Source organism: Cupressus sempervirens, chromosome 11, assembly GCF_028749045.1.
Source record: "Cupressus sempervirens isolate cs-2001-9-10 chromosome 11, ASM2874904v1, whole genome shotgun sequence".
NCBI classification, from domain to species: domain Eukaryota; kingdom Viridiplantae; phylum Streptophyta; class Pinopsida; order Cupressales; family Cupressaceae; genus Cupressus; species Cupressus sempervirens.
Window position 1 is genome coordinate 124,626,286 of NC_143128.1, and position 25,018 is coordinate 124,651,303.

General features: G+C 38.2%; 1 protein-coding gene across 2 annotated transcripts in view; it reads right to left on the bottom strand.

The window, feature by feature from the left end:
- LOC149528529 (metal transporter Nramp1-like) overlaps nucleotides 1-25,018 on the bottom strand; it is a 148,465-nt gene that overhangs the window by 86,196 nt on the left and 37,251 nt on the right. For both annotated transcript variants that reach the window (XM_089809525.1, XM_089809524.1), the window contains 4 exons: nucleotides 7,144-7,222; nucleotides 7,011-7,051; nucleotides 6,615-6,693; nucleotides 6,334-6,438 (listed from right to left, as the gene is read on the bottom strand). In XM_089809525.1, the coding sequence (XP_089665651.1) occupies nucleotides 6,334-6,438; nucleotides 6,615-6,693; nucleotides 7,011-7,051; nucleotides 7,144-7,222 (304 nt within the window). The remainder of the gene's footprint in view (nucleotides 1-6,333; nucleotides 6,439-6,614; nucleotides 6,694-7,010; nucleotides 7,052-7,143; nucleotides 7,223-25,018) is intronic.

Sequence of the window (25,018 nt, forward strand, 5' to 3'; positions counted from 1 at the left end):
AATACCTTACAGCAAGCAATCAGAAGAGAGGGAAAAAAAAAAAAAAAAACGACGATAGATTGAAACAATTTAGAATGAGTAACGCATGATGCCAAAGGGAAGGGAAAGATAGAAACAGGTAGTAAAACATAAGCAGTTGCTAGAAAGAGTGTGGAATCGAAAGAAAATGACAAAAAAAGTGTGTTCCATGGAGTTTTGTGTGGGTTTGAGAGTGCCCCAGGACCCTGCGAGGCCAATGCCCCCTAGACCCCTAGTCACTAGGGTTATCAGTCATGGGAAGTATGACTAGTTGATGAGACCTGGAGCTACTGTAGGCTTGGAGTGTCTGTGTACCAAAGGTAGAGAGAACAATAGAGCAAGCCGTTCGAAAGGGGTGATACGCTTTGAGGCACTTGGAGTAGGTGTTGGACGTAAAGCTATCTTGGTGGATGCATAGAGAGCTCAAGAGGAGCTAATCATCTAGGTAGTATGGCAACACTTAGCTCAAGGTACCCAGGAGTTGGAAGCAGATAAAGCAGCACAGGTGGCTATTAATGTCAGCTTGAGGAGACAGTATTGTGTTAGCAAAGGCTACAAATGAAACATGCTCTGGAGACCAGTTTGGTGCAGGCACGGGACGAATGTGAAAGTTATGTGGTAGATCTATCTTGTTGTAGTTAGTCAGTTAATGTGTTTCGTTTGTTAATTTGTCTAAGATATTCTGTAATTGTCATCTAGAGACGACTTTTCTTTTTGGGGGGGATGATGTCGTCGGTAAATATTGTGTAGCTGACGGCACCTTCGGGAAGGTTCCTGTGAGGTAGCCGACGGACCCCTTTAGGAAGGTTCTTGTGATGTAGCCGGCGGACCCCTTTGGGAAGGTTCTTTGGAAAGTACATATACACCTTCTGGGATCATTGTAATCATTATAAGCATAATGTAATGTCTCTGGCATATGTGAATAATACAAGTAGTTTTGTTGTTCTTATCTATTGTCTGTGTGCATTGATTCATTCATTTACCCCAGTACGGTAAACAAAAGAGGCTTTGACAAGCCTACAAAAATATGCACAAGGTAAGGTAGAAAAAAAGAGGACATTTGAGGCCATGGCAGCCCCAATGGGGACTTTTAGTTCTACAGGATTAGAAATAGGTGGAGAGGGTTCTTCTATTGGGCCTCAGATACGAGGATCGGGAAGTACGAGTGCGTCTCTAGCAGACTTTTGGGTTCCATATAACACTCCTGATGCTCAACTTGGCTTGCTAGGCATTGCATGGAATATAGAGATTCGTGAGAAGACAAAGGTGGCAATTACAAGATCTTGGATCCGCAGTGACATTCCCTTCAATGCTTCATGCAGTCCATATTGGGATCAAGTGGTAACTTCCATTTCTTTGTCTGATAAGGGGTTCAAGCCCCCAACTCCCTATGAGGTGAGTGGGCCATTGTTACAAGACGAGGTAAGAAATATTCATTAGCTTGTGGAAGAGCAAAGAAAAGTTTGGGAACAAAAAGGTTGCACTATTATATCTGATGAGTGGACAAATGGCAGGAATAGAATGCTCATCAACTTTATGGTTGCTTCAGGGGGGGTTGTTGGTATTTTAAAAATCAATTGATAACTTTGATCAAGTAAAAAATGCTGAAAATTTGTGTAACATCTTGGATGAGGTGGTAATAGAAGTGGGAGTGGTAATGTCGTCTAGATTGTGACTGATAACGCAGCTGCGTATGTGGCTGCCGGTAGACTTCTCATGGAGAAACATCCCACATTATTTTGGAGCCCTTGTGCTGCCCATTGTCTTGACTTGCTTCTTGAGGATCTAGGGAAACTGAGCTGGGTGGAGAAAGTGGTTGAAGATGGAAGGAATATTGCTAAGTACATCTACAATCATATATGGGTCTTGAGTATTATGAGAAAGGATCTTGTACGGGCAAGGGTCACACGCTTTGCTACTAATTTTCTAAACTTACAAAGCATATCTGAGACATTGTTAGACCTCAGGCGCATGTTTCTTAGAGTCCTTATGCAAGGAAGCCTAAAGTAGAGAAGATTGTGAGGATTGTGTTTGATGCTAGCTTTGAAAAGCTAATGGAAGAGACCCTCAAGGTAAGTTTTCAAGTATTCATTGATGATTTAGTATTAAATTTTGAAATATTTTCCTTGGCTGATTTTTGTATGTTTTATTATGTCCAAGTATCAGAACCCTTGGCGAAGGTTCTACGAATTGTGGATGGGGATAAAAACCCCATGGGGTTTCTATATGAGGCCATGGATAGGGCAAAAGAGGCCATTCAACACTAGTATAGGTCAAATGAGACCAAATATAGACCCATATGGAACATTATTGATTGTAGGTGTAATCGACAACTCCACCAAACACATTCATGCAACTGCCTAATTCTTGAACCCCACGTACTATTTCTCCAACACTTCTAAAGAAGATGCAGAGGTTCAAATTGGCTTGGATACATGTATTTGAAGATTGGTTGTTGATACGGACCTCGAAGACCTCATACTTGATGAGTTGCAGAGCTACAAGAGGGAAGAGGGGCCATTGTTTTCTTCTCCTAATTGCAAACGTAGGAGATACACGTTGCAGCCAGGTAAAAAAGAATGTGTTTAGTTTTATCATACTATTTATTTCGCTCATGAAGTTTATTGGAAGTTTGACCACATCATAAATAGTTTTTTTAATCCTTGCAGATCTGTGGTGGGAAGATTATGGTGCCACAATGCCTAATCTTCAACATCTTGCCATCCGAATTTTATCGCAGCCTTGTAATGCTTCCGGTTGCAAGAGAAATTGGAGTACTTTTCAAAACATACACACAAAGAAATGTAATAGGTTGACTCAAAACCACCTAAATGACATGGTTTATGTGAACTACAACCTTCTCTTGCACGAGAAGGTGAAAGGGAAAGCTTCATATGAAGCTCTAGACTTGGATGACATTGATCCATATTCAGTCGATTGGATTGCTCCTCCTGATGGTTGAGGATGCGGATGTCGATGAACCTTTATTGACAAATGAGCAGCTAGCTGAGTTTGAGAGAGAAGCAGATGAGTGGGATGCAGATGTGGCAGCACATGAGGAGGAACATGAGCTTGGTCATCCAGCAGAGGCTTCTGTTGAGTGTGAGGCACCTATTAGGGAACTTGTTGAGGATGTTGCCACAACAACTACTTCAACACCACCCACCAAGCAGCAACGATCTCTTTTGAGTTTTACTTGTAGATGCAATTTATGATTGATAATTTTAGTTTTCATTGATACCGAAACTTGAACTTAATATGTATTCAGAAGTAGTAGTTTCATAGAGTTTGACTTCTATGTATCGAATTTATTTATATTCAGATGTTGTACTTGTTTTTTGGTATACAATTCTAGCAGTATGTTAATCTACTAAGTTCCTCTTGCTATGAATAACTGTTTAACTTAAAACTTTGAATGATATATGGTAGATATCTCAATTTTCAAATTATTATATATTCTACAAATTTGGTGTATGTGTTTTTAAGAATATTTTAAGAAATTTTATATTTTTAAATAATCGATAAAACTGTCGATCTATTGCCGAATTCTTCACCGAGTTTTTGCCCATTCCGAGTTTTTCAAAAAATTTGGGCCGGCCAAGATATTGCTGATACCGAGTTTTTAAACTATGATTACCACAATCTTCCTACAGCCATAGACTTCCTATAACCAATGATGTTATTTACATTTTATATTATTTGTATTTTAATATTACTTAAAGTGCAATTAAATATTATTTTGAAAATAGAGGGAATCTTTTAGAAAGTGAAATTAAATAGTATTTTTATTTCTTCTAGAAGGAGGGAAACCTCTTGGACGAAAAAAGAAGAAAAGCCTCGTTATTAGATATCAAATGTGTTGCTGTCTACTTTGCCTAATAACTTGTGGAGCCAAGGGTTTCTGCAAGTTTGCAACATTAGTCATTGGGAACAAACACTCCCATTGATTAGCATAATTGAGGCAGTGAAAGATCCTCCAAAGGGCTGCAGCTATTGGAAAAGATAAATTAGTCTTTTCATTGTGCCAAGTTTGTGGCCTACGGCCAGATTTCCGGAGTAAGATTGAAGAAGTAAGTCTGATATTAAATTCAGATATATTATGGTAGGGCTGAGATATTTGGATAATGATTCTAGAAGAGTTTGGAATACTTTCCTATAGTTGAAGGTGAGCAGTGTCGTTGCTAAAGTGTCATCGCTACAGTGTTGCTGCTACACTGATGTCGCTACAGTGCTGCTGCTATACTATTGCCGCTACAGTAACATCCAGATATTTTGGGCAGTTTCTAGGTTTCCATCATTTATATTTTGCATTGTTTTGAGGCTAGATCTAAATCTTTTTAGGCCATTTGTAGGAATTTAGTATTCAGTTGTGGAAGCATTGTAATCTGATTTTTATCAGGATTTTTTTCAGCCAGTCGTCATTTTGAAGGGTAATATAGCATTGAAGTTTGCATGGCGAGTGTTTGTCCTAATGTCATATTGTTGTAGATGCATATTTTCTCATTTGTAACCAATGCTTATACTTGAAAAAAAATACAAAAACATTTGCATCTTCATTGTTAAATATTATGAAGTTTTTGCAAACGTACCTATTAAAGTTTGGCATTTAGAAAGAATCAGAATTTAGATCAGATATATATTCCTTGTGTGCAAAGTGTTGGACAGAATTCTCAGGTCAAGAAATCAGAAAAATTGAATTCAGAATTGCAAGGGCTATTAGATACTCAAACTAGCTAAAAGGAAATTGTGAAAGATTAAGGAAAGGAAGGATGGAAAAGAAAAGTGGGGGAAGAGACAAAGAGAATGGGAAAATAAGTTGCTAACCCAAGAAGCAACCATAAACAAAAGAACCGTGAATACTAAAGTAGTCCTAGCTCATCATAAAAGAAAGAGTGACGCAAGAGTTGGATGAAATATATTGAACTAATGATCATTTAAAAATGAAAGAAGCAAGGGAAATAATAACCAAATTACTTAAACAAGCTATAATTGGTAAGTTCGTTTATAGCCATATATTATGTTCAAGTTAATATTTACAAAAACAGCAAACTCAACAAGCTATGATGAATAACTGAGGAATACTCCACCAAATTACTTCAAGATTGGAGGAGTTAGGATTTAAGATTCATTCACTTGACTTATTTACAAAACCTTCCAACCTCTCAAATTTAACTAATTCCCTTTATACATAGAAATTTAGACCCAAAAGATATTAGCTCACAAATGTAATTGGAAGGTAGCAAGAATTAATGCACATTGTGTCTAAATCTCGATATTTTAATGTGTGCACTTTCTCATACACTGCAACTAAATCTATCAAGAGGATTTGAACAAAGTCCTAGTAGGAAGACCTGCAATATACTTAGACAAATTCTTCATTATGAAGATGTGCACTACTCAATATGATTCTAACATGGTGAAATGTTCTTGAAAAACTCAATATATGTTAGTCAAACTTTATCAACTCGTTAGTTTCTATCTTTATTATTTTTTAATTGAATTGAAACATGTAATTATTACTGTCTTTGTCAGAAGGGTTGTAATGCAATGACTATAGGACAATTGTAAAATAGTGACCAGGGATTTCTAAACAACAATAACGCAGTTCATAATTCCATAGGAGATGTGGTAAGGCTATGTAAAACATTTGACACATATGGCCCAAGCTCACTCCCTAGCATGTTAAAACTTAAAGTTTAAGTCGATTGTATTAAAAGGAAGACTAACAAATCACTATAAACTATACCATCACGCAGTCACACTTAAATTTCTTGTTTGATTCATTTGTTTATTTCTTTCTTTTCTTATGTTTCACTGCTTTATTTTATTTTATTAGCTTTATGTTTGGACCCTTTTTAGCCCTAGCACTTTCCTATTGTAACAGTTGAACATTCCAGTCATGCTGATCTATTTTTGGTCACTTGTGAACATTGATCTAATTTCTTTCTTTCTCTTAACCATCAAATGTTAACTTGTATCATTGAACCATTCACATAAGCTAGATTTCAAAAAACCCTGAGCTACTGAACAAAATTATTTCTAAAGATAATATAATTTGTACACAATTTTTACAAGCACGAAGTTCAGCAACATGCCTTACATGTCTCGGTCATTTTTTGTTCAAACCAGTATATAATTAGTTGCAGAGTGCTTGTAATAGTAGATACAGAAACAAAAAAATATCTTACTGAAAAATGGTGACACAAAAGAGATGCATCTGTAAATCACATTTTGGAACTATATTTGACTAATCGACCATTTCAAGTCAGGATTCTGTCAAGATTTTATAGAGCTAATTTATACCAAGACAAATACCTTCTGGAATATCACAGGCCACAATGGCAATTTCAGCAAGTACCCACAATACAAAATTTGTTTTCCTTGGATACTCAGTTCTGCAGTGCTCTGCAAGATGTTTTCCTGCAGGTAACCATTGTATATTAATAATAACATTTATTTAAGAGCTTTTGTAAATTTACTATAAAATCAAATTGTACAAAATAGTAAATAATTTCTACAGCTGTTCTAATATTATCGAAATATATCACTTTTCCATGAAATTTTTGAAGTGTGTCTGATATAATCAGCAAAGTGACCTGTCACAACTCCCAAATTTGCTGCCAGAGATTGGATCACCAGAGCAGCAGCAGAGGCAACCAAAATGATCCAGAGCAACTATTCAAGCAAAATAATTCCATAAACATCAATTTACAAAAGCTCATCTTATCTCAAATTCCAGTTTTCTTAAAATATGTTATTATTCTTCTAGACAATAAAAAAATGTGAAACCCTAGATGTTCATTTGAAAAAATAGAAATGCAATGCTATATGATTTAATAGGTTGTATAAAATTAATGATGATGTCCTCTATTCAGAAAAATTTCTAGAGAGCTAAAGCTTTCTAAGATGGAAAAATTTGAGAACTGTGTTTCAAATAAAGTATGCTGTTCTTCAGTCACATACTATACTTGACCCAAGATTTCACAGCTTACCTCATACTTGTACTGTGCTCCTGCCTGTAAATCAGTCTCAACTACAAGACACAAAGAAAAAACATGAAACACCTTTTTCTTGCAGACAAATGCTGAAATTAATGAATTCTTCATTACAAATGAAGAAACTTACAGTTGCCAGGATCGATGTATGCTATTGAAACAAGAAACCCAGGACCAATATATGCAAACAAATTCCTCCAGCTACGCTTCTGCAGAAATAGAATTGAAAAAATATCAAATTTAAGGCAGAAAGAATCATACAAAACCCTTCTAGTCACCATATTTAAAAGCATTCTGTACATGTATATGTTAGAATAGATTACCTTGATGTATTCAATTCCCACCAAATCATTGGCATTCTTGTGAGAAAGAGAAATGGGGTCTTGAAAGGTCGTGGCATTTTAAGGGTGCATTTCAGGCATATTTTGAGGCAGTTCAAGGATTAAAAAGGATGTTTCACCAACTAATAGATCATTGCAAAATAGCAAATTCTGCAGATAATCAATTTGGTCTTTCCTGAGCCATATTCTAAAGTTACATCTATTAAAATGTAATTTCTGGGTCAATTTCACATTTATATTAATTCTTCAAACTATGTTATAATTGTGAACTAGTTTGTGATATTTAAATATATAGAAAATGGGTTTGCCAAGCTTGTCATTTAAGAATGATGCAGCTTATGTAGAGGATGACCACTGCCTACTACGAAACCTAAAAATTCTGTCTAGAAGGTATTACAAAAGGTAATAGTAGGACCTTTATAATGACAAATGCGCAGGCGCACACGTGCGTGCACACACTCACATCAGTCTACGATAGGGCATGCAATAATATACGTATAAAAGCGAGAACAACTAACCTGATGCCTTCAATACCTCAAAGGGTGAGCAAGGATGACTATTCTTTGGAACATCACATTACAACTTAAATTCACAAAAAGAACTGTAGGTGTCAACTGCACCATACCCCAAATAATATGTGCAACCATCCTTGATCATACAAAAGTCCCCGGACTCATCCAAGATAGGGGAGGTCCAAGATTAGACTAAATTTAGAGCAAAATCAATCCCACGAGGGTTTGGCTTCAAGATATCTCGATACATGGATTAAAAAGTACTGGCCCTTTGAATCTTTTACTTGAGTGACAACCCCAACTAAAACATCAAACACACTGTGTTTTATACTGAATATAAAGAGTTGCAGCCCCACCCTTAAGGAGTTTACCAACATTGAATTTCTCCAAGGTAAATTCTAATGTTACTCTCTCTTTTCATATGCATTTGGTTCATTTAGTTGCTTTATTTGATTTTATGCATCAAGGTCTTATATTCAAATGGATCGGAATGAATATAGCTCAATTGTTCACTAAAGCACAGTGCTTGTTTACATTGGAAAGTAGAAGTAAATTTCATTCATACGAAACTAAGCTACTGATTTTGGTGCTGGTTCTAATGCTTGTGCAGGGTTTTGATGCACAGATGCGTGGATTTAATTGGAACATCGAATTGCAATATAGGATATAAAGATGTAAAAGAGTAAATACTTGAACATTGCATTGAATGGGAACATCGAACATTGCACATACATTGTCCAATCAGCAAATGGTCAACACTGGGACATCCCCAAATCCAGTAGAGGTGGCAGAATCTAGTGGCACTGCTGGGGACAAGGGGACGGAGTCCCCAACTCCCCACCTCTAAGACATGGGGCAAAAAGGGGGAGGGTGCATCTCGGTGTTACTATGGTAAATACTCATCATTTTTAACTTGTGCAAATGTGTAATCGGGATTTTAATGTCTGATTACATATTTGGGAAATATGGAGTTGGGCAAATTTGGAGATGGAAAGAATATAAAGGCTGGAAACATGAATTGATACTTGCATTCTTTGAGAGAAACTTCGATATTTTCTTCATAAACAAAACAAAAACAAGCACACAAAGTATTTACAAAACAAAGAGAAGAAAAGGAAACAAATCTCTTGCTTTGATATAACGTGATAAGTTTCAACATTTCAATCTTGTAAGAATTTTTTTTTTGGAAGAACCCTTTTGCATTGCAAAGTATGAAAGTTTTGAACTTATTTATCAACTTAGAACAAAAATCTAGGGCTGCAGCTAAACAATTGGAAAGCAAAGAGCAAAAGAATGCATCAAATAAGCAACAAGAACAAAAGATGCAAACAAAACCCAAAGCTTGCACTTACTTGGAGAGCAAAGTGCATATTTTGGAGCAAGAAAAAGTTGGAATGAAAATCTCTTCTCCAGAATTGGGTTTTTCCAAGGTGTTTGCATATAATGATCAAAGCTTTTGAAAATCTCTAGCTCCCAGCCCTAAATTGCACTTTTCAAGTGCCATTGCATATTCTAAATGATGCAAAAGAGCTTTCCAAGTGCACATCGCACTTTTCCAGCTTGTTTACGCATTACATGCCAACCATCCAAGTGCAAATTGCACTTTTTGAGGCGTCTTGCACATTAGAATGGAAGGCTTATATGCAGATCGGACTTTTTGGACTCATTTGCATGTTACATATTGGCCTCTTAGTGCAAATCGCACTTTCTCAATGCATTTACACATTGGATTTAAATGACAATATGCAGATCAGACTTTTTTGAGAGACTTCTATATTTAAAAATGATGTGTAAATGGAAAGGAAAGAATAGTTTGGATTTTTCCAGCCACTTTGCACATTGCGCATTACACTTTAGTGCCCAACAACACTTTTCCAATGCATTTACATGTTGCTTGTTTGCATAAGAAGGTTAAGTCTTAGACCAATCACACTTTTTGAGTGCATTTACATGTATTTTTGGTGTGCACTTGCATGTGGTTCCTTCTATGAAAAAGGCAAGTTATGGAGTTGGTTGCACTTTATGAGGCGGATTGCATATTGCATTTACATGCAAATGGACAAATAATGGTTTTCACATTGAAATGCATATTTAAAATACCATGAAAATGTAAGGAAGCAAAGGTGTGCGGAATAAATTCCTACACTAATCTTGAGAGGACGATTATGCAAATTCAACTAACTATTGCAAAGATCTCAAGAAATGCATAATAATATAATCAAAATAACAATGAACACATAACACAATGATTATCATGAGGAAATCCTTCCAAGAGAAAAACCCCAGCCTCTAAAACCCGCACAATGTATTCTCAAATCAAGAAGATTACAATACACTTGCAATGCAAGTTCTTATAGGAGTGCATCACCACAACTCGAACTTGGAATTGGACTCAAAGAGACTCCTTCTAGCACCCAGTCTTGCAAACAGAACTCGATGATTCAAACACCTCCCCAAGCTCTCCTTTTATAGTGATTTACAACTTGGAAACCATTTGTGGTCTTACAAAACCATGGGCAAAACAACCATGCCACATGTTACCCACTTGTCATTTGTAATTCCAAGAATAGCATTTTCGTCCATAATTTTGTCCTCTAGTTTAGACCCCCATAAAAGTCATATAATGAGTTGTTTATACTCTAAAAATAGCCCTCTTATATTGTACCAAGGACAAGACACATTTTTAACAACTCATACACCTTTTTCCAACTCACAAATATGTGGAAAACTACCACAAACAAATTCTAGAATTTTCCAAAAAAAGCTTGCAAGGTTGAGGCACAATTCTAATTCTACCATCAGATAATTTCACACGAATACTTCCACGACCAACAATATCAAGAACTGAGTTATCTTCTATCTCAGCCTTTATCCTAACTTTTGACAATTTTAGGTTTTCCAATTGTCCCTCAATTACTTCATTGGTTGACTTCCAAAAGCCAACCTTGGTGTCATGTCTGGCCTCTCCAAGCTCCACCGAATGTAGAGTAAAATCGTTAGTAGTCATATCTTCAATTCTTCTTTCTTTGTTGGGCTTGGCTATCTCCATTGTTATGTGCCCTATTTCTGGATCTTGCCCAAGTATAGACAAGGTTTTTTGCTTCTCCACCTTGGTTAATGCAGATCCAAAACGAAATACAAGGGATATGGTATCCTTGGCGGGGGTGCTTTCATCTTTCCTTTTTCTCTTTCTCTACAGAGTATCCTCTAACCAGGAATCAGTGCCTATCACCTTGCAGGCCGTCCCAAGTGAGTCTATGCTAAACATCTTCTTCTTGAGTGGAGTGATTGTCATCGCAGTTGAAGAGAAGGGATTCTTTGGGGCTTGAGAAATGAGCTTGGAAGAGCTCTAGCCTTTCTCCACCTCTGAGGTTCTCTTCGTTGCCTCATCAGATTCAGTAGATTCACTGCTACTGCTCTTTCCATCTCATAAATCTACTATCTACTTTGGGGAGCCACTTGGTTGCAGAAGTGTAGCACTTACTGGTAGAACTGGGCTATGATGAGGTGACGGAACTGGGGTGATATGAGGAGAGGGGACTGGTGTAACATGAGGAAAGGGAACTGAGGTAACAACACTATCCTTTGGCTCCTCCGTCTTCTTCTTCTCAACATCAGTTTGGGTTCCAATAACTAGGAGGAAGCCATCACGACAAGTCTTAGCTATGGGGATGCTCTTATCTGGAGGTTGGTCACCTCCTCCCGAAGGTTGAGCTGGTCCTTGAGTGATAGCCAGTGTTACGCTTGGTGTAGTGCTCTGGGAGGAAGAGGGAGCTGTAGTTGTTGGAGAAGCTTGAGTGGTTGTGCCTTTACTCCAGCTTTTTTTGGCTGTCCACTTGACCCATTTCCCAATTCTTTTGATGATTCAGGCCATCGTAGTGTCAAAATCTTCCTTAGCATCCTACTTTATAGGGAACTCATATCTCGTCTTCTTCAAGCTTCCGCTTAGCACATTCACCAGGACCGCCTGCCTCACGATCTCTATCAGCACGATCATGTCACTCAAATATCTGGGCAGCTTCAAGGGGAAACCATTAAAAGCTGGAAGACACAAATATGAGAAAGATAAGAACTGGATAAAATAGCTTCCAAACTGACTAATAGCCGCCATTGCCTCCGGACTAAATCTCCTCTCTGGGTATCCACTTGACCCATTTCCCAGTTCATTTGATGATTCGGGCCATCATAGTGTCTAAATCTTCCTCACCATCCTCATAAGGCTTCGAATTGATAGGAATGTTTCTTAACTTAGTCAAATATGTACTACTATACATATATTGTCCATCATCCTCCAATCCTTCAACATTAAGATTGATATTAAATGTTTTTATTTGCTCTACTGTGAGCCTGGCGAAAGCACAATCTCGACTTTCAAATTCATCTTTACAATCCGCCCAATAATCTTCAACCGTGGTAATGTGTTTGATCACACACCCAATCTGCAACACCTCCCTAGCATATCCATTCGGATCAAACATAGGTCTCAAGACCTCATACATCTCCAATTTGTATTTCATCTCAAACACTTTGAGCATATTCTTTGCATCAGATTGGGACTTGCAACTAAAAGCTCCTACTTTCATAGGGAACTCATATCCCTTCTTCTTCAAGCTTCCACTTAGCACATTCACCTAGACTGCCCGCCTCACGATCTCTATCAACACTAATCATATTGCTCGGATACCTGGGCAGCTTCAAGGGGAAACCATCGAAAGCCGCAAGACACAAATATGAGAAAGATGAGAATTGGATAAAATAGCTTCTGAATTGACTAATAGCCGCCATTGCCTCCGGCTTGAATCTCCTCTCCGGGCATCCTTGGAGTTCCCTGCAAATTCTCATTGTGCATGCGTCAATAACTCTGACATACTCTGCATAACTATTTTGCAATTGCAAACATGGATAAAACTCATAACAGTTCACATCATCAAGAAAGTTTTCTGTTCTTGGAAGGCCCAACCATAACTATAGAGATGCTAGCATGTAAATCAGAAAGGAAGACATATAGAAAGTGTTGTAGAACTTCGCGGCGTTGAGAGCATTGCAAAGATTTTCCCTTACCTCATAAGCCCAATCAATATATTGCATATTTGAACAAATAACTTGTACCAAAAAGAAATACTGTTCAACGAAATTTAGAGCTTCTACCTCACCTTTTAGTCTGTGTAGGAGAACTAGAATGTCTACTTTCTCAGGTTTGAGCTTAGTACCAAATAGAGTTTTGGGGACCTTACTCTTGGCGCTCCGCGGCTTTTGAAACCAGTATTGCCTAATTTAATTCCTCCACACCATCTTCTTTACGGAGAACTCAGAGACTACTCCACTATTGTCAAGTCCGAAAACTCCTCCTGTTCTGGAACCCGGAGGCAATTCACCACAATTGGCCTATCAATGGAGATTAATATTGTATGATCAGGTAACATAATCTGTTTGGTATCCGGATTGTAGTGATTTATGCATTCATAAATCAATTCTGGAGCTTGGACTACCACCAGGAAACTAGTTGCCTCTACTAGTCCACTTTCTCGGAGCTTCTCAATTATGGGATAAATTGGTTCCGACTTCAGCCTCCTTTGGAAATCTTGCATATCATAAAAAATGGAGTGAAGTATCCGTGAAATTCTGCAATATGGATTTGATTCCATTTAGCCCATCAAAACCGCAAACCTGGTTGCCATTCTGTCTAAGAATGAATTAAATTGAAATTTCGAATCTAGATGAACAGGATATTGAATTTTCAAATACAGATTATTTGAAAGCGTTGTGCAATTTAACAAAATAACAGTTCAAGAAAAAGTGGTAGTTTGAATAATTGTTATGTTTCCATCTATATAGGAATCTCAATTCATTCGTTGATCTTCAGGATTCGCGCACATGAATGAATTAAAGGATAAATCCGTTGAAACAGTAAATGCGGGAGCTCTAACGGATATTTCAGTGTCTTTTCACTATTTCCGTTGGCCCAATAGTAACTTTCCTTTCTTTCATACTTAATTTTTCATTTCCCATTAAGTTTCGGAGAATTATGAACAGAGTACTCCGTAAGGAAATATCCACCTAATTGAATTCTGCTCAGTATGCCTTTCTCGCAATGGTTAGATTGTTTCCATTATCATCTTAAGATGTTTTGTGTCTAATTTCTAGGCCCAATCCGCTTACAAATTTGATTTTCTCTTAAATGCGAAAAATCGTCCTCATGGGTTGAAAACCTGTTGAGGAGAAGATGATTCTCATTTTTCTGCCCCAGCTTTCCTTTAAACTTTATCCTTTGAGTTAATATTTCCTTTGGGTTCGGAAAAGCTTAAAAGGACTGCGAAAGTCGAAAAGGGGCCCACTTTCTCGTTTCTTTCCTTTACAATTGCCTTTGGCAAAAAACGGACTTCATGGGTCGAAAGCCCGCTGAGGAGAAGTCAGTTTTGAGTTTTCCACCTAAGATGATTCAGAGCGCTATGATGAATCTTGAATGTTTCCTAAGGTAGAATATTGTAGTGAAAATAGGGATTTTCCATAAGATAGCTCATTATCTTCTTACATCGATCCGTGAGCCTCATTTGTTGCTCTTTGCGGGAAATTGCCTTCATGTGTTGAAAACCTACCAATGAGAAGGCGATGCTCAATTTTCCACAAGCTTCCTTCTTTCATCGAAAACATGATAAGCCGCTAACAAGCCCAGCTTTGTGAATAACTTTTCCATGTTGTAAGAATCCCCATCAAATTAGGTACTAAGCTACCTGTAAACTCACAACATCAAGGAAAACCACCCAGCCATGAAATGTGGGAGAAGGGAAAGATGAAAAAATCCGATGGAGACTCTTTTCACCTAAGAGGAATTAAAACTAGACCCAGACATACTTAGGCTTAACTAAGACACAAAATTTTCCACTTTTTGCAAAATGTTTACAGGGTGAAAAGTGGGGCAACAGTTGGCTCTGACTGGGGACTTGGGTAGACTATACCCAAGCAAGGAACTCAAAAACTCTAGTTTTGCAAAAATGAAAGGTGGCAACACAACAAAACTAAAACAAGGAAAAAACAAGGAAGCGAAGGCAAGGAAGGAAAACTAACTAGGAAAACACAGAAAGGAACTAAACATAACTATAATACAATACAGGGGTTACTTGTTCTCAATTTGAAATTTGATAAAGCTTTAGATCCTGACCATTATAGGTCAGAGGTAGCACTTCACCATCTTGATAAGCCAATTTGAAAGAATCATTCTTGAATGCCTGATGAATTATGAATAGACCTTTCCACAAGGTGTCAAACTTTTTATGCATACCCTTTGGAGCACTTCGCTTACCCCAGAGTAACACACTGTCTCCTACCATGAATTTTTTTGATCTTTCCTTCTTATCGAACAGATTCTTTACTCGCATCTGGTGTTGTGTTATGTGATCTACAATTTCTTCTCTTTCCTCTTCAAGCTTGCTTAAGTACAAAATTCTCTTTTCTAAACCATCTTGATAGATGTCATCTTCAATCACTGTTCTAAGTTTGTTCATAGCCAATTCCAAAGGTAATGGGAGATTAGCCTCAGATCCATAGACTAATTCAAAAGGAGATATACCAATTGCCCTCTTAGGTGTTACTTTATCTGCCCACAGTGCCTCATGAATTTTCTTGTGCCAAGTCTTTTGATTATTTGACACCAATTTCTTGACAATATTTATCAAATTCTTGTTATTGGACACAGCTTGACCATTTCCTTGTGGGAAATAATCAGACGAATGATTGATTGTGATTCCATGCTCAAAGCAAAAATTGGTAATCTCAATTAAAGAGAAATAGGCTGCATTGTCCACCACTAATTTGATGGGAACACCAAACCTAACCAGTATGTTTTCCTTAATGAATTCGCATACTACTTCAAAAGCAGTTTTCTTAGTTGCTTTGGCTTCCACCCACTTAGTGAAGTAATCAGTCGCAGTTATCACATACTGGTGACCGGCACTGGATGTTGGATTAATCGGACCAATGAAATCAAGACCCCATTTTTGAAAAGGTCCCTTGATGATGACAGGTCTTAACAGTAGAGTAGCTAATTGAGGACGCCCGACGAACATCTTACATTTTTCGCATTTTGCCACCTAGGAATAGGCATCCTTGAACATCCCCGGCTAGTAATAGCACTATCTTAATATTTTGATAGCCGTGACTAAGGATGAAAAATGCCCTCCACAAGCTTCATCATGAAATGTTTTCAACAGCTTTTCTTGTTGTTGTTTGTCTACACATATGAGGAGAGTGTCATCTATGGCTTTTTTAAACAATTTGCCATCCCAAATTACATACTTAGCTGCTTTCAATTTAAGATCCCTCCTTTGTCTTGCAGTTAGGCCCTCTGGACATTCTCCATATGTTAGCAGATAAGTAATTGATGGGGACACAACCCAAGTACAGAATGGACACGACAAGAAAGGGAAAACTTTATTAACTTTGTAAATAAGCTAATACATTCAGTATAGAAAAAATAGATTTCAAAACATGCCCTAAGGGCTTACAATATCATAAATCTGGGGATAAATTCTTCTCCCAGTACCTTCTCTCAAACTCCACTCTGAACTGCCTTTTACAATGTCAGAAATGTTCTTAAATAGACCTCGGAGAGTTAAAGATTAGGAATACATTCTAGAAAGTGCTAGTTGGCATCGACCGACCAAATAGAAGGCTCTAGAAGTCGCATTAGAAGTCGGCACAAAATTAGAAGAATCCAGAAACGGCAACCAAACTTCCAAGAAGCATAACTTTTGAACCGTAGCTCTGATTGACGAACCGTTTCCATTTCCGGAAAGCTCTCGAAGCGCTCTATAGCGCAATGGACCAGCTTTGCTCGTCCCCCATTTTTCAGCCCTATTTGAGATCATTTAATGCTCCTAACCTGACTTTGAAGCATTCTTAGGATGTCTCCAGAAATCGGAAAACTACGATAACTTTCAAACCGTGGGGCCTTTTGACCTGATTCCTTTTCTGGAATGTTCTAAATTACAATTACATTCATTTGGCCAATTTACACCTTCTAGTTCACCAAAATGATGGCTCAATTACATACTCCTATTTTTTTGACATTTACACGTATCCCAAGGTGATTAAAAACTCTAACCCAGAACACTAATAGTGGAACTGTGAGAGTTGGAACCTTTATTTGACCCAAATGGGTATCCAAAAATGAAAACACCTAAAACAGAAACGAAGTCTAAGTACATTTTTTTGGGTGACACAGGATTGCCCTTATACCTTTGGATGCTCCTGCATCAGACACCCATGGTAAATGGAAAAGTGACCCTGTCACTTTATGAATCGCAGAGGAAATCCCAAATGGGAAACCTCAGCTGCTAATATCCAAGTTGAGTCCTCGATCGGCCGTCCTTTCCACTTGACCAAATACTCTTCATACTGCCTATTTCTGGTACTCCTGCCCACACGATGATCTAGAATGTCGTCTATCTCCTTCTTAGAAGCAGGAATTGGACATGGCTCTAACATCGGCTCCTCATCTGCACCATCATCATGATACTTTGTTAAGTCTGCAATTTGAAAATAGGAGAAATGTGAATACCATCTGGCAACTCCACCTCATATGCATTTCCTGAGTCATGTTTCTTCAGAATTTTGCAGGGGCCAAATTTCTTCATTTTCAGCTTGTTGTAAGTACCGGCTGGAAATCTTTCTTTCTTAAGTGTACCATGACTAGATCCCCTACTTGGAATTCCTTATGTCTTCTCCTTTGATCAGCCCTAGCTTTATACTCTTGATTCATCTTGGTAATGTGTAACTGAACCTCCTCATGTAGATGCTTGATATGTTTAGCAAATTCTTCAACTTCAGCACTTGTCCTCTCCCCTTGCTCTATCTTCCTCAATTCTGGTGCAGTCCTTGGGCTACTTCCATATACAATTTGGAATGGTGATCTACCAGTACTCCTATTTACAGAATAATTGTAAGCAAACTCTGCTTGTGGTAGAATCAAATCCCATCCCTTGGGATTATCCCCAACTAAACATCTTAGCAAATTGCCCAGACTTCCGTTACCACTTCTGTTTCGCCGTCAGTCTGCGAGTGATGTGTGGAACTGAATTTCAAGTATGTTCTCAACTTTTTCCACAATGTTCTCCAGAAATACCCCACAAATTTAGTGTCTCTGTCAGAAACTATACTCCTTGGGAGACCATGTAGTCTTACCACCTCTTTGAAAAAAAAGTCTGCAATATGGACAGCATCATGAGTTTTGTGGCATGGAATGAAATGTGCCATTTTGGAGAACCTATCAAACACCACAAATACTGAGTCATTACCCCTTTGTGTCCTCGGCAATCCAAGAACAAAATCCATATTTATGTCCTCCCATGGCTTCGATGAAACAGGCAATGGCTGATATAGTCCAGTATTGTGACTAAATCCCTTGGCAACTTGACAAATTTGACAACTCTGTACAAACTTCTTCACATCCTGTGAAATCTGAGGCCAAAAATAATGTTCTTTGAGAATGGCAATGGTCTTCTCTTGACCAAAATGCCCTGCCATCCCTCCACTATGTTTCTCCTTAATCAAATTTTCCCTCATGGAACTCCTTGGAATGCATAATTGATTGCCCTTGAATAACATACCATCCTGAATCAGATAGTCTAACCACTTAGTTCTGTCTACAGCAACAGGCTCTTTACAAGCTTTCCACACTTCAACAAAATCAGGATCCTCAGGGTACAAATTCTTGAGTTCATCAAACCCAACTACTTCAACCTGCATTACTGTAAGCAACAACTGTCTCCTACTTAGTGCATCTACAACCCTGTTAGATTTTCCACTTCTGTGCTTCAACACAAATGTATAGCTCTGCAAGAACTCTACCCACTTCATATGCCTCTGATTCAATTTACCTTAGCTATTTAGGTACTGTAATGCCTAGTGATCAGTATATAAAACAAATTCCTTTGGCAACAAATAATGCCTCCATTTCTTTAAGGCTTGAACTATTGCATAGAACTCTTGATCATAAACAGAATACTTATTTTTCGCATTATTCAATTTTTCACTAAAATACGCAATAGGCTTACCTTCTTGGCTTAACACAGCTCCAATAGCACTGCCACTAGCATCACAATCCACCTGGAACACCTTTCTAAAATCTGGAAGTGCCAACACAGGTTGTTCTATCACCTTCTTCTTCAGCAATTCAAAACTTCTCGCAGTTGCTGTAGTCCATTTGAACTCTTTTCTATCCCCTCTTATTGTGTCAGTCAGGGGTGCACATATGCCACTGAAATTCTTAATGAACTTCCTGTAAAAACTAACCAGACCATGAAATGATCTTACCTCAGTAGCAGACCTTGGAGTAGGCCATTCCAAGATGGCTTTTACCTTCTCTGGATCCATTTTGAGACCTTCAGGTGACATAACAAACCCCAAGTAGACTAACTCCCTTTTTGCAAAGATACACTTCTTCAGATTAATTAACAGTTTCTTTTCCCTTAACCTTTCAAGGACACTACGAATATGCAATAAATGTTCTTCCAAAGTCTTGCTGAAAATTAAAATATCATCCAAATAGACAATAACAAATTTTTCCAAGAACTTCTTAAGTACCTCATTCATAAGCCGCATGAAGGTGCTTGGGGCATTCGTCAATCCAAAGAGCATGACTAACCACTCATAAAGACCCTCCTTGGTCTTGAAGGCTGTTTTCCACTCATCTCCTTCTCAATTCCGTATCTGCTGATAACCACTCTTGAGATCTATCTTTGTGAAGTACTGAGCTCCACTCAAGCAGTCCATAAGATGATCCATTCTTGGCAAAGGAAACCAATACTTGATGGTTATCCTATTTATAGCTCGAGAGTCTGTACACATCCTCCACTCTCCATCCTTCTTTGGTGCCAGTACTGCAGGTACCGCACATGGACTTAGGCTCTTCCGAATCAAGCCCTTCCTCAATAGCTCCTGAACCTGTCTATTTAGCTCCTCAGTTTCAGTAGGAGTCATCCTGTGAGAAGCCTTGTTAGGCAAACTAGCTCCTGGAATTAAATCTATCTGATGACTAATTTGCCTTACCGGTGGCAATCCTTCTGGAACATTATCAGAGATGATATCTCCAAACTCACCTAGTAAATTTGAAACTTCAAGTGGTATTTCACTACTACCTTCTTTATCTTTCCTAGGGATCAAAGCATAGCACATACGCTGATGTTTCATGCCATCTAAAAACTTCCTTCCATCAACAAGACAAATCCTAGCACTGCTACATACCTTTTCGCCTTCCTTTTTCATAGGCTTCAGTTTGTGGCGAACTCCATCCTTTGTTAGAGAGTATGTGTTTGCATGACCATCATGTACTGCATGCCTATCAAACTGCCACGGTCTACCCAACAATAGATGGCAGACATCCATTGGAATAACATCACAGAGAACTTCATCATGGTAACTCCCAATTTTGAACTTCACTAAACATTGTTCACTTACCAGGACCTTATGATCATCTTTCACCCAAGCAATCCGATAGGGCTGGGGGTGTTTCTCCCTCTTGAGCTTCAGCTTAGAGACCATCTCTTCTGATACCAAGTTATCAGTGCTACCACCATCAATGATCACATCACAACATTTATCCTCACACTTGCACCTGGTACGGAATAAACTCCTTTGTCCTAGTTCAATCTCATCACTTAGTAGGACCCCTTCATTTACCAAAGTCTCTCCTCTTTCTGCATCTTCTGAATGTGATGATTGTGCATCCTCATCCACATGAGCAACCCTAGCGTGACCCTCAGCTCTCCTATCTGTCCTTCCTTATCGTTGAGGGCATTCAAAGGCACGATGACCTTCTACATTGCAATGGAAATAGGTACCACGGAAGCCTCCTCTTCCTTGTCCACGTCCTCTACCTCTTCCTCTCTAATTTCCAAAGTCTGATCTCAGGCGCGGTTGAAACCCTCGTTCCTGTGGTTCTTGCTAGTACCCACATCTTCATTTTTCTTTTGGGTTTCATTTTGGCCTCCAGATGACCTACCACTACCCCTTCCTCCTTGACCACGCCCTCTTTGTCTCCCTTCAAACCTCTTATTTAGCTTCTCTTCAACTCGTAGGGTAAACTGGTATGCCTCTTCAACGCTGGTCATTCTTACCAGACTTAATTCCTCCTGGATGCTAGGTCGCAACCCACTGATATAACAAGCAACCTTCTTCTTATTTGCTTCTGCATGCCCCACTCTAATTAAAAGTCGATAAAACTCCTCTATATATTCCTGGACTGATTTTCCTACTTGTTTTAACCCATGCATCTTCTTAAACAAATCAATTTCATAATCAACAAGAATGAACTGCTTCTTCAATTTGTCCACCATACAATCCCACCTTGTGATCTTCTCCTTTCCTCTTCTGATTCTTTCCAATTGAACCTCTTGCCACCAGATTTTGGCATGTCCTTTCAGTTTGGCCTTTGCAAACTTAACCCTATCTGGGTCCCTGATATCCTCATACTCAAAGTATTCTTCCAGTTCATTGATCCAATCGATCAACTCATCTGGTTTCAAATTTTTTGAAAATACACCCACATCAATTGTAGGTCTTTTTCCAAACTTAGTAATGGCCCTAAAAAGCCTTTCCTCTGCCTGATTCAGAACTTCCCCGTCAAATTCCCCTTCTGGTCCAATTTCTTCTTCTTCATTGTCATCCTCACTTTCGTCGCCTGCAGCAACATTTGTTCCTCTACGGAGCTCCTCCTACAACACTTGTACCTACCTTTGGAGGGCTCTAACCTCCTCAGGTTTAATAGCTCCGGCCCTTCCACCACGCTCTCTTCGTGGAGGCATCTTCTTAACTCAAACCCACAACCACACAGTCCTGGAGCAAACTGCCTCACAGTCGGCGCTCTATCTACACACTCAGGAAAACTAGCTGTGATACCACTTGATGGGGACACAACCCAAGTACAGAATGGACACGACAAGAAAGAGAACTTTATTAAATTTGTAAATAAGCTAATACATTCAGTACAAAGAAAATAGACTTCAAAACATACCCTAAGGACTTATAATATCATAAATCTGGGGATAAATTCTTCTCCCAGTACCTTCTCTGAAACTCCACTCCAAATTGCCTTTTACAATGCCAGAAATGTTATTAAATAGACTCCGGAGGGTTAAAGATTAGGAATACATTCTAGAAAGTGCTAGTTGGCATCCACCGACCAAATAGAAGGCTCTAGAAGTCGCATTAGAAGTCGGCACAAAATTAGAAGAATCCAGAAACGGTAACCGAACTTTCGGGAGGCATAACTTTTGAACCGTAGCTCCGATTGATGAACCGTTTACATTTTCGAAAAGCTCTCAAAGCACTCTATAGCCCTATGGACCAGCTTTTCTCGTCTCCCATTTTTCGGCCCTATTTGTGGTCATTTAATGCCCCTAACCTGACTTTGAAGCATTCGTAGGATGTCTCTAGAAATCAAAAAATTGCGATAACTTTCAAACCTTGGGGCCTTTTGACCTGATTCCTTTTCTGGAATGCTCTAAATTACAATTACATTCATCTGGCCAATTTACACCTTCTAGTTCACCAAAATGATGGCTCAATTACATACTCCTATTTTTCTGGCATTTACACGTATCCCAAGGTGATTAAAAACTCTAACCTAGAACACTAATAGTGGAACTGTGAGAGTTGGAACCTTTACTTGACCCAAATGGGTATCCAGAAATGAAAACACCTAAAACAGAAACTAAGTCTAAGTACATTTTTTTGGGTGACACAAGATTGCCCTTATACCTCTGGATGCATAATATTCTCAAATCACGAATCATGAAGACCTACAGCCAAAACTAGTTGCTTTTCTCCCAATTCCTCTGATTCGTCAACGATCTTGTTTTTCGCAATTGCCTTGCACAAGGCATTACCCCTTACTAGCTTGGTAGGTTTAATTTCTATATCATACTCTTGTGTCTTTGCTATCCAAGTTCCTCTTACATTACACCCTACATCCTACTATGTTAACACACTTTTTATTGCTACATCTGGGACATAAACAACAGAATGTGAATGCAAGATGTAAAATCAAAAAATTTTAAGTGCTTTGACTACTGCAAAAGCATGTTTCTCAATTAGTGAGTATTTCAATTCATGATTTTTTAGAGGTATGCTCATGAAAGCTATTGGGGCTTGTATCGCTTCATTATTATCTTGCATAAGTATTGCCAATAAAGTGTGTTCAGAAGCATAACAGTAGATGATGAAATCTCGCTTATAATTCGGATGACATAATACTGGAGCATTAGCAATAGCAATTTTTATATTCTAAAAGGCCTGTTTTCCCGCCTCATTCCATTTGAAATTTGAATTTCCTTTCATCATGTCCACAATACACTTAGTGGTTTCTACAAAATCCGGTACAAACCTTCTGAGGAAATTCACCTGTTCGAAGAATGATTTAACTCCTGTTTTATTTGATGGCAAGCTCAATCTTCGAATGGCTTCAACTCGTTCAGGATCAATTATGATACCCTCTTGAGAAACTATGTGACCAAGAAGCTTTCCCTCTGTCACACAGAAAACAGATTTTTTTGGATTGAGCGAGATTCCATGATCTCGACATCTTTGTAAGACTTTCTTCAAATCTTCTATGTGAACTTTCCTCTTTTTCGAAAACACGATGAGGTCGTCCAGATATATAACTATAATCCGATCCTTTAGATCAGCAAATGTTTCACTCATACACCTTTGAAATGTGGCACCAGCATTGATGAGCCCAAAGGGCATTTTGTGATATGCAAACGTACCCCAAGGAGTGGTGAATGTTGTTTTATGCTGGTCCTTCTCTTCCACCTCAACTTGATTGTAACCAGAGAACCCGTCAAGCATGGACATCATTTCGGATCCAACCACTATTTGTAGTAAGTAATTCATATTGGGGAGAGCGAAATTATCCTTCAGAGATGCCTGGTTCAAATTATGGAAATCAACATAGATCCTTATTTCTCCGTTCTTCCTTACTAGTACTATATTAGCTACCCAGGTGGAGTGATGGATGGGATAGATGATTCTCGCTTTCAACATTTTATCTACTTCCCAAAATATGGTGTCTACTACGTTAGGATTATAATTCCTTTGTTTCTGCTAGAATGGGACTACATCAGGTTTGAGGGGAATCTGATGTTTTCATTGAAGATCAATCAAAAGGCACAATGACAAGGAACAAATTAAAAGGTGCATGTTATCTTACTAAGTTTGAACCTAGAACAATTAAAGATGCATTAGAAAATGAAAGCTAGATTGAGGCAATGAATGAAGAGATTGATCAGATTAAAAGGAACAAAACTTGGACTCTTCTTCCTAGACCCAAAGACAAAAATGTAATTGGCACAAAATGGTTATTTAGAAATAAGTTGAATGAAAATGGAGAAGTTTCAAGAAATAAGGCAATATTAGTATGCAAAGCTTATGCTCAAGAAGAAGGTATTGATTATGTAGAGAGTTTTTCTTCTATTGCAAGACTAGAAGGTGTTAGAATACTACTTTCTTATGCTACACATAAAGGATTCAAAGTATATCAGATGGATGTAAAGTCAGCTTTTTTGAATGGAATCCTAAAAGAAGAAGTCTACATTGAGCAATCTGAAGGTTTCATAGATCCTAACAAAAGGGATATGGTTTGCAAACTACACAAATATTTATATGGTCTCAAAAAAGCCCCTAGAGCCTTGTATGAAAAATTTCACACTCATCTAGTAAAGACTTGCTTTCAAAGGACAAATGACAGCGTCAACCTACACATCAAGGACCTCGATGGCCTTTAAAATCTTCGTAACTCCAGGCAAAAACATCCCGATATTGTATGAAGAGTTGTTTTGCAGCTTCTTTCTCTTCAGGCGAGCAATATTTCCCAATATTAATCATTTTGGAATCATGAATATCTCCAATATTCACCCCTTCATACTCACCAGTAGTAGGACCTTTTTCTATCCTCTTTTGTTTAATGTAAGCATCATGTCTATTGAACAATTTTTCTAAAGATATAAAGCATGGGTGAATGATATTACCTTGCAGTTGGACTTCATCATTTTGATCCCTTTTCTCCTTGACATCAGAGTTTTCATGATTATCATTATTGGATTCACGTCCAAAACTAGATTTGTCATTTTCTAGGAACAGCTGCAAACTTCTATCATCC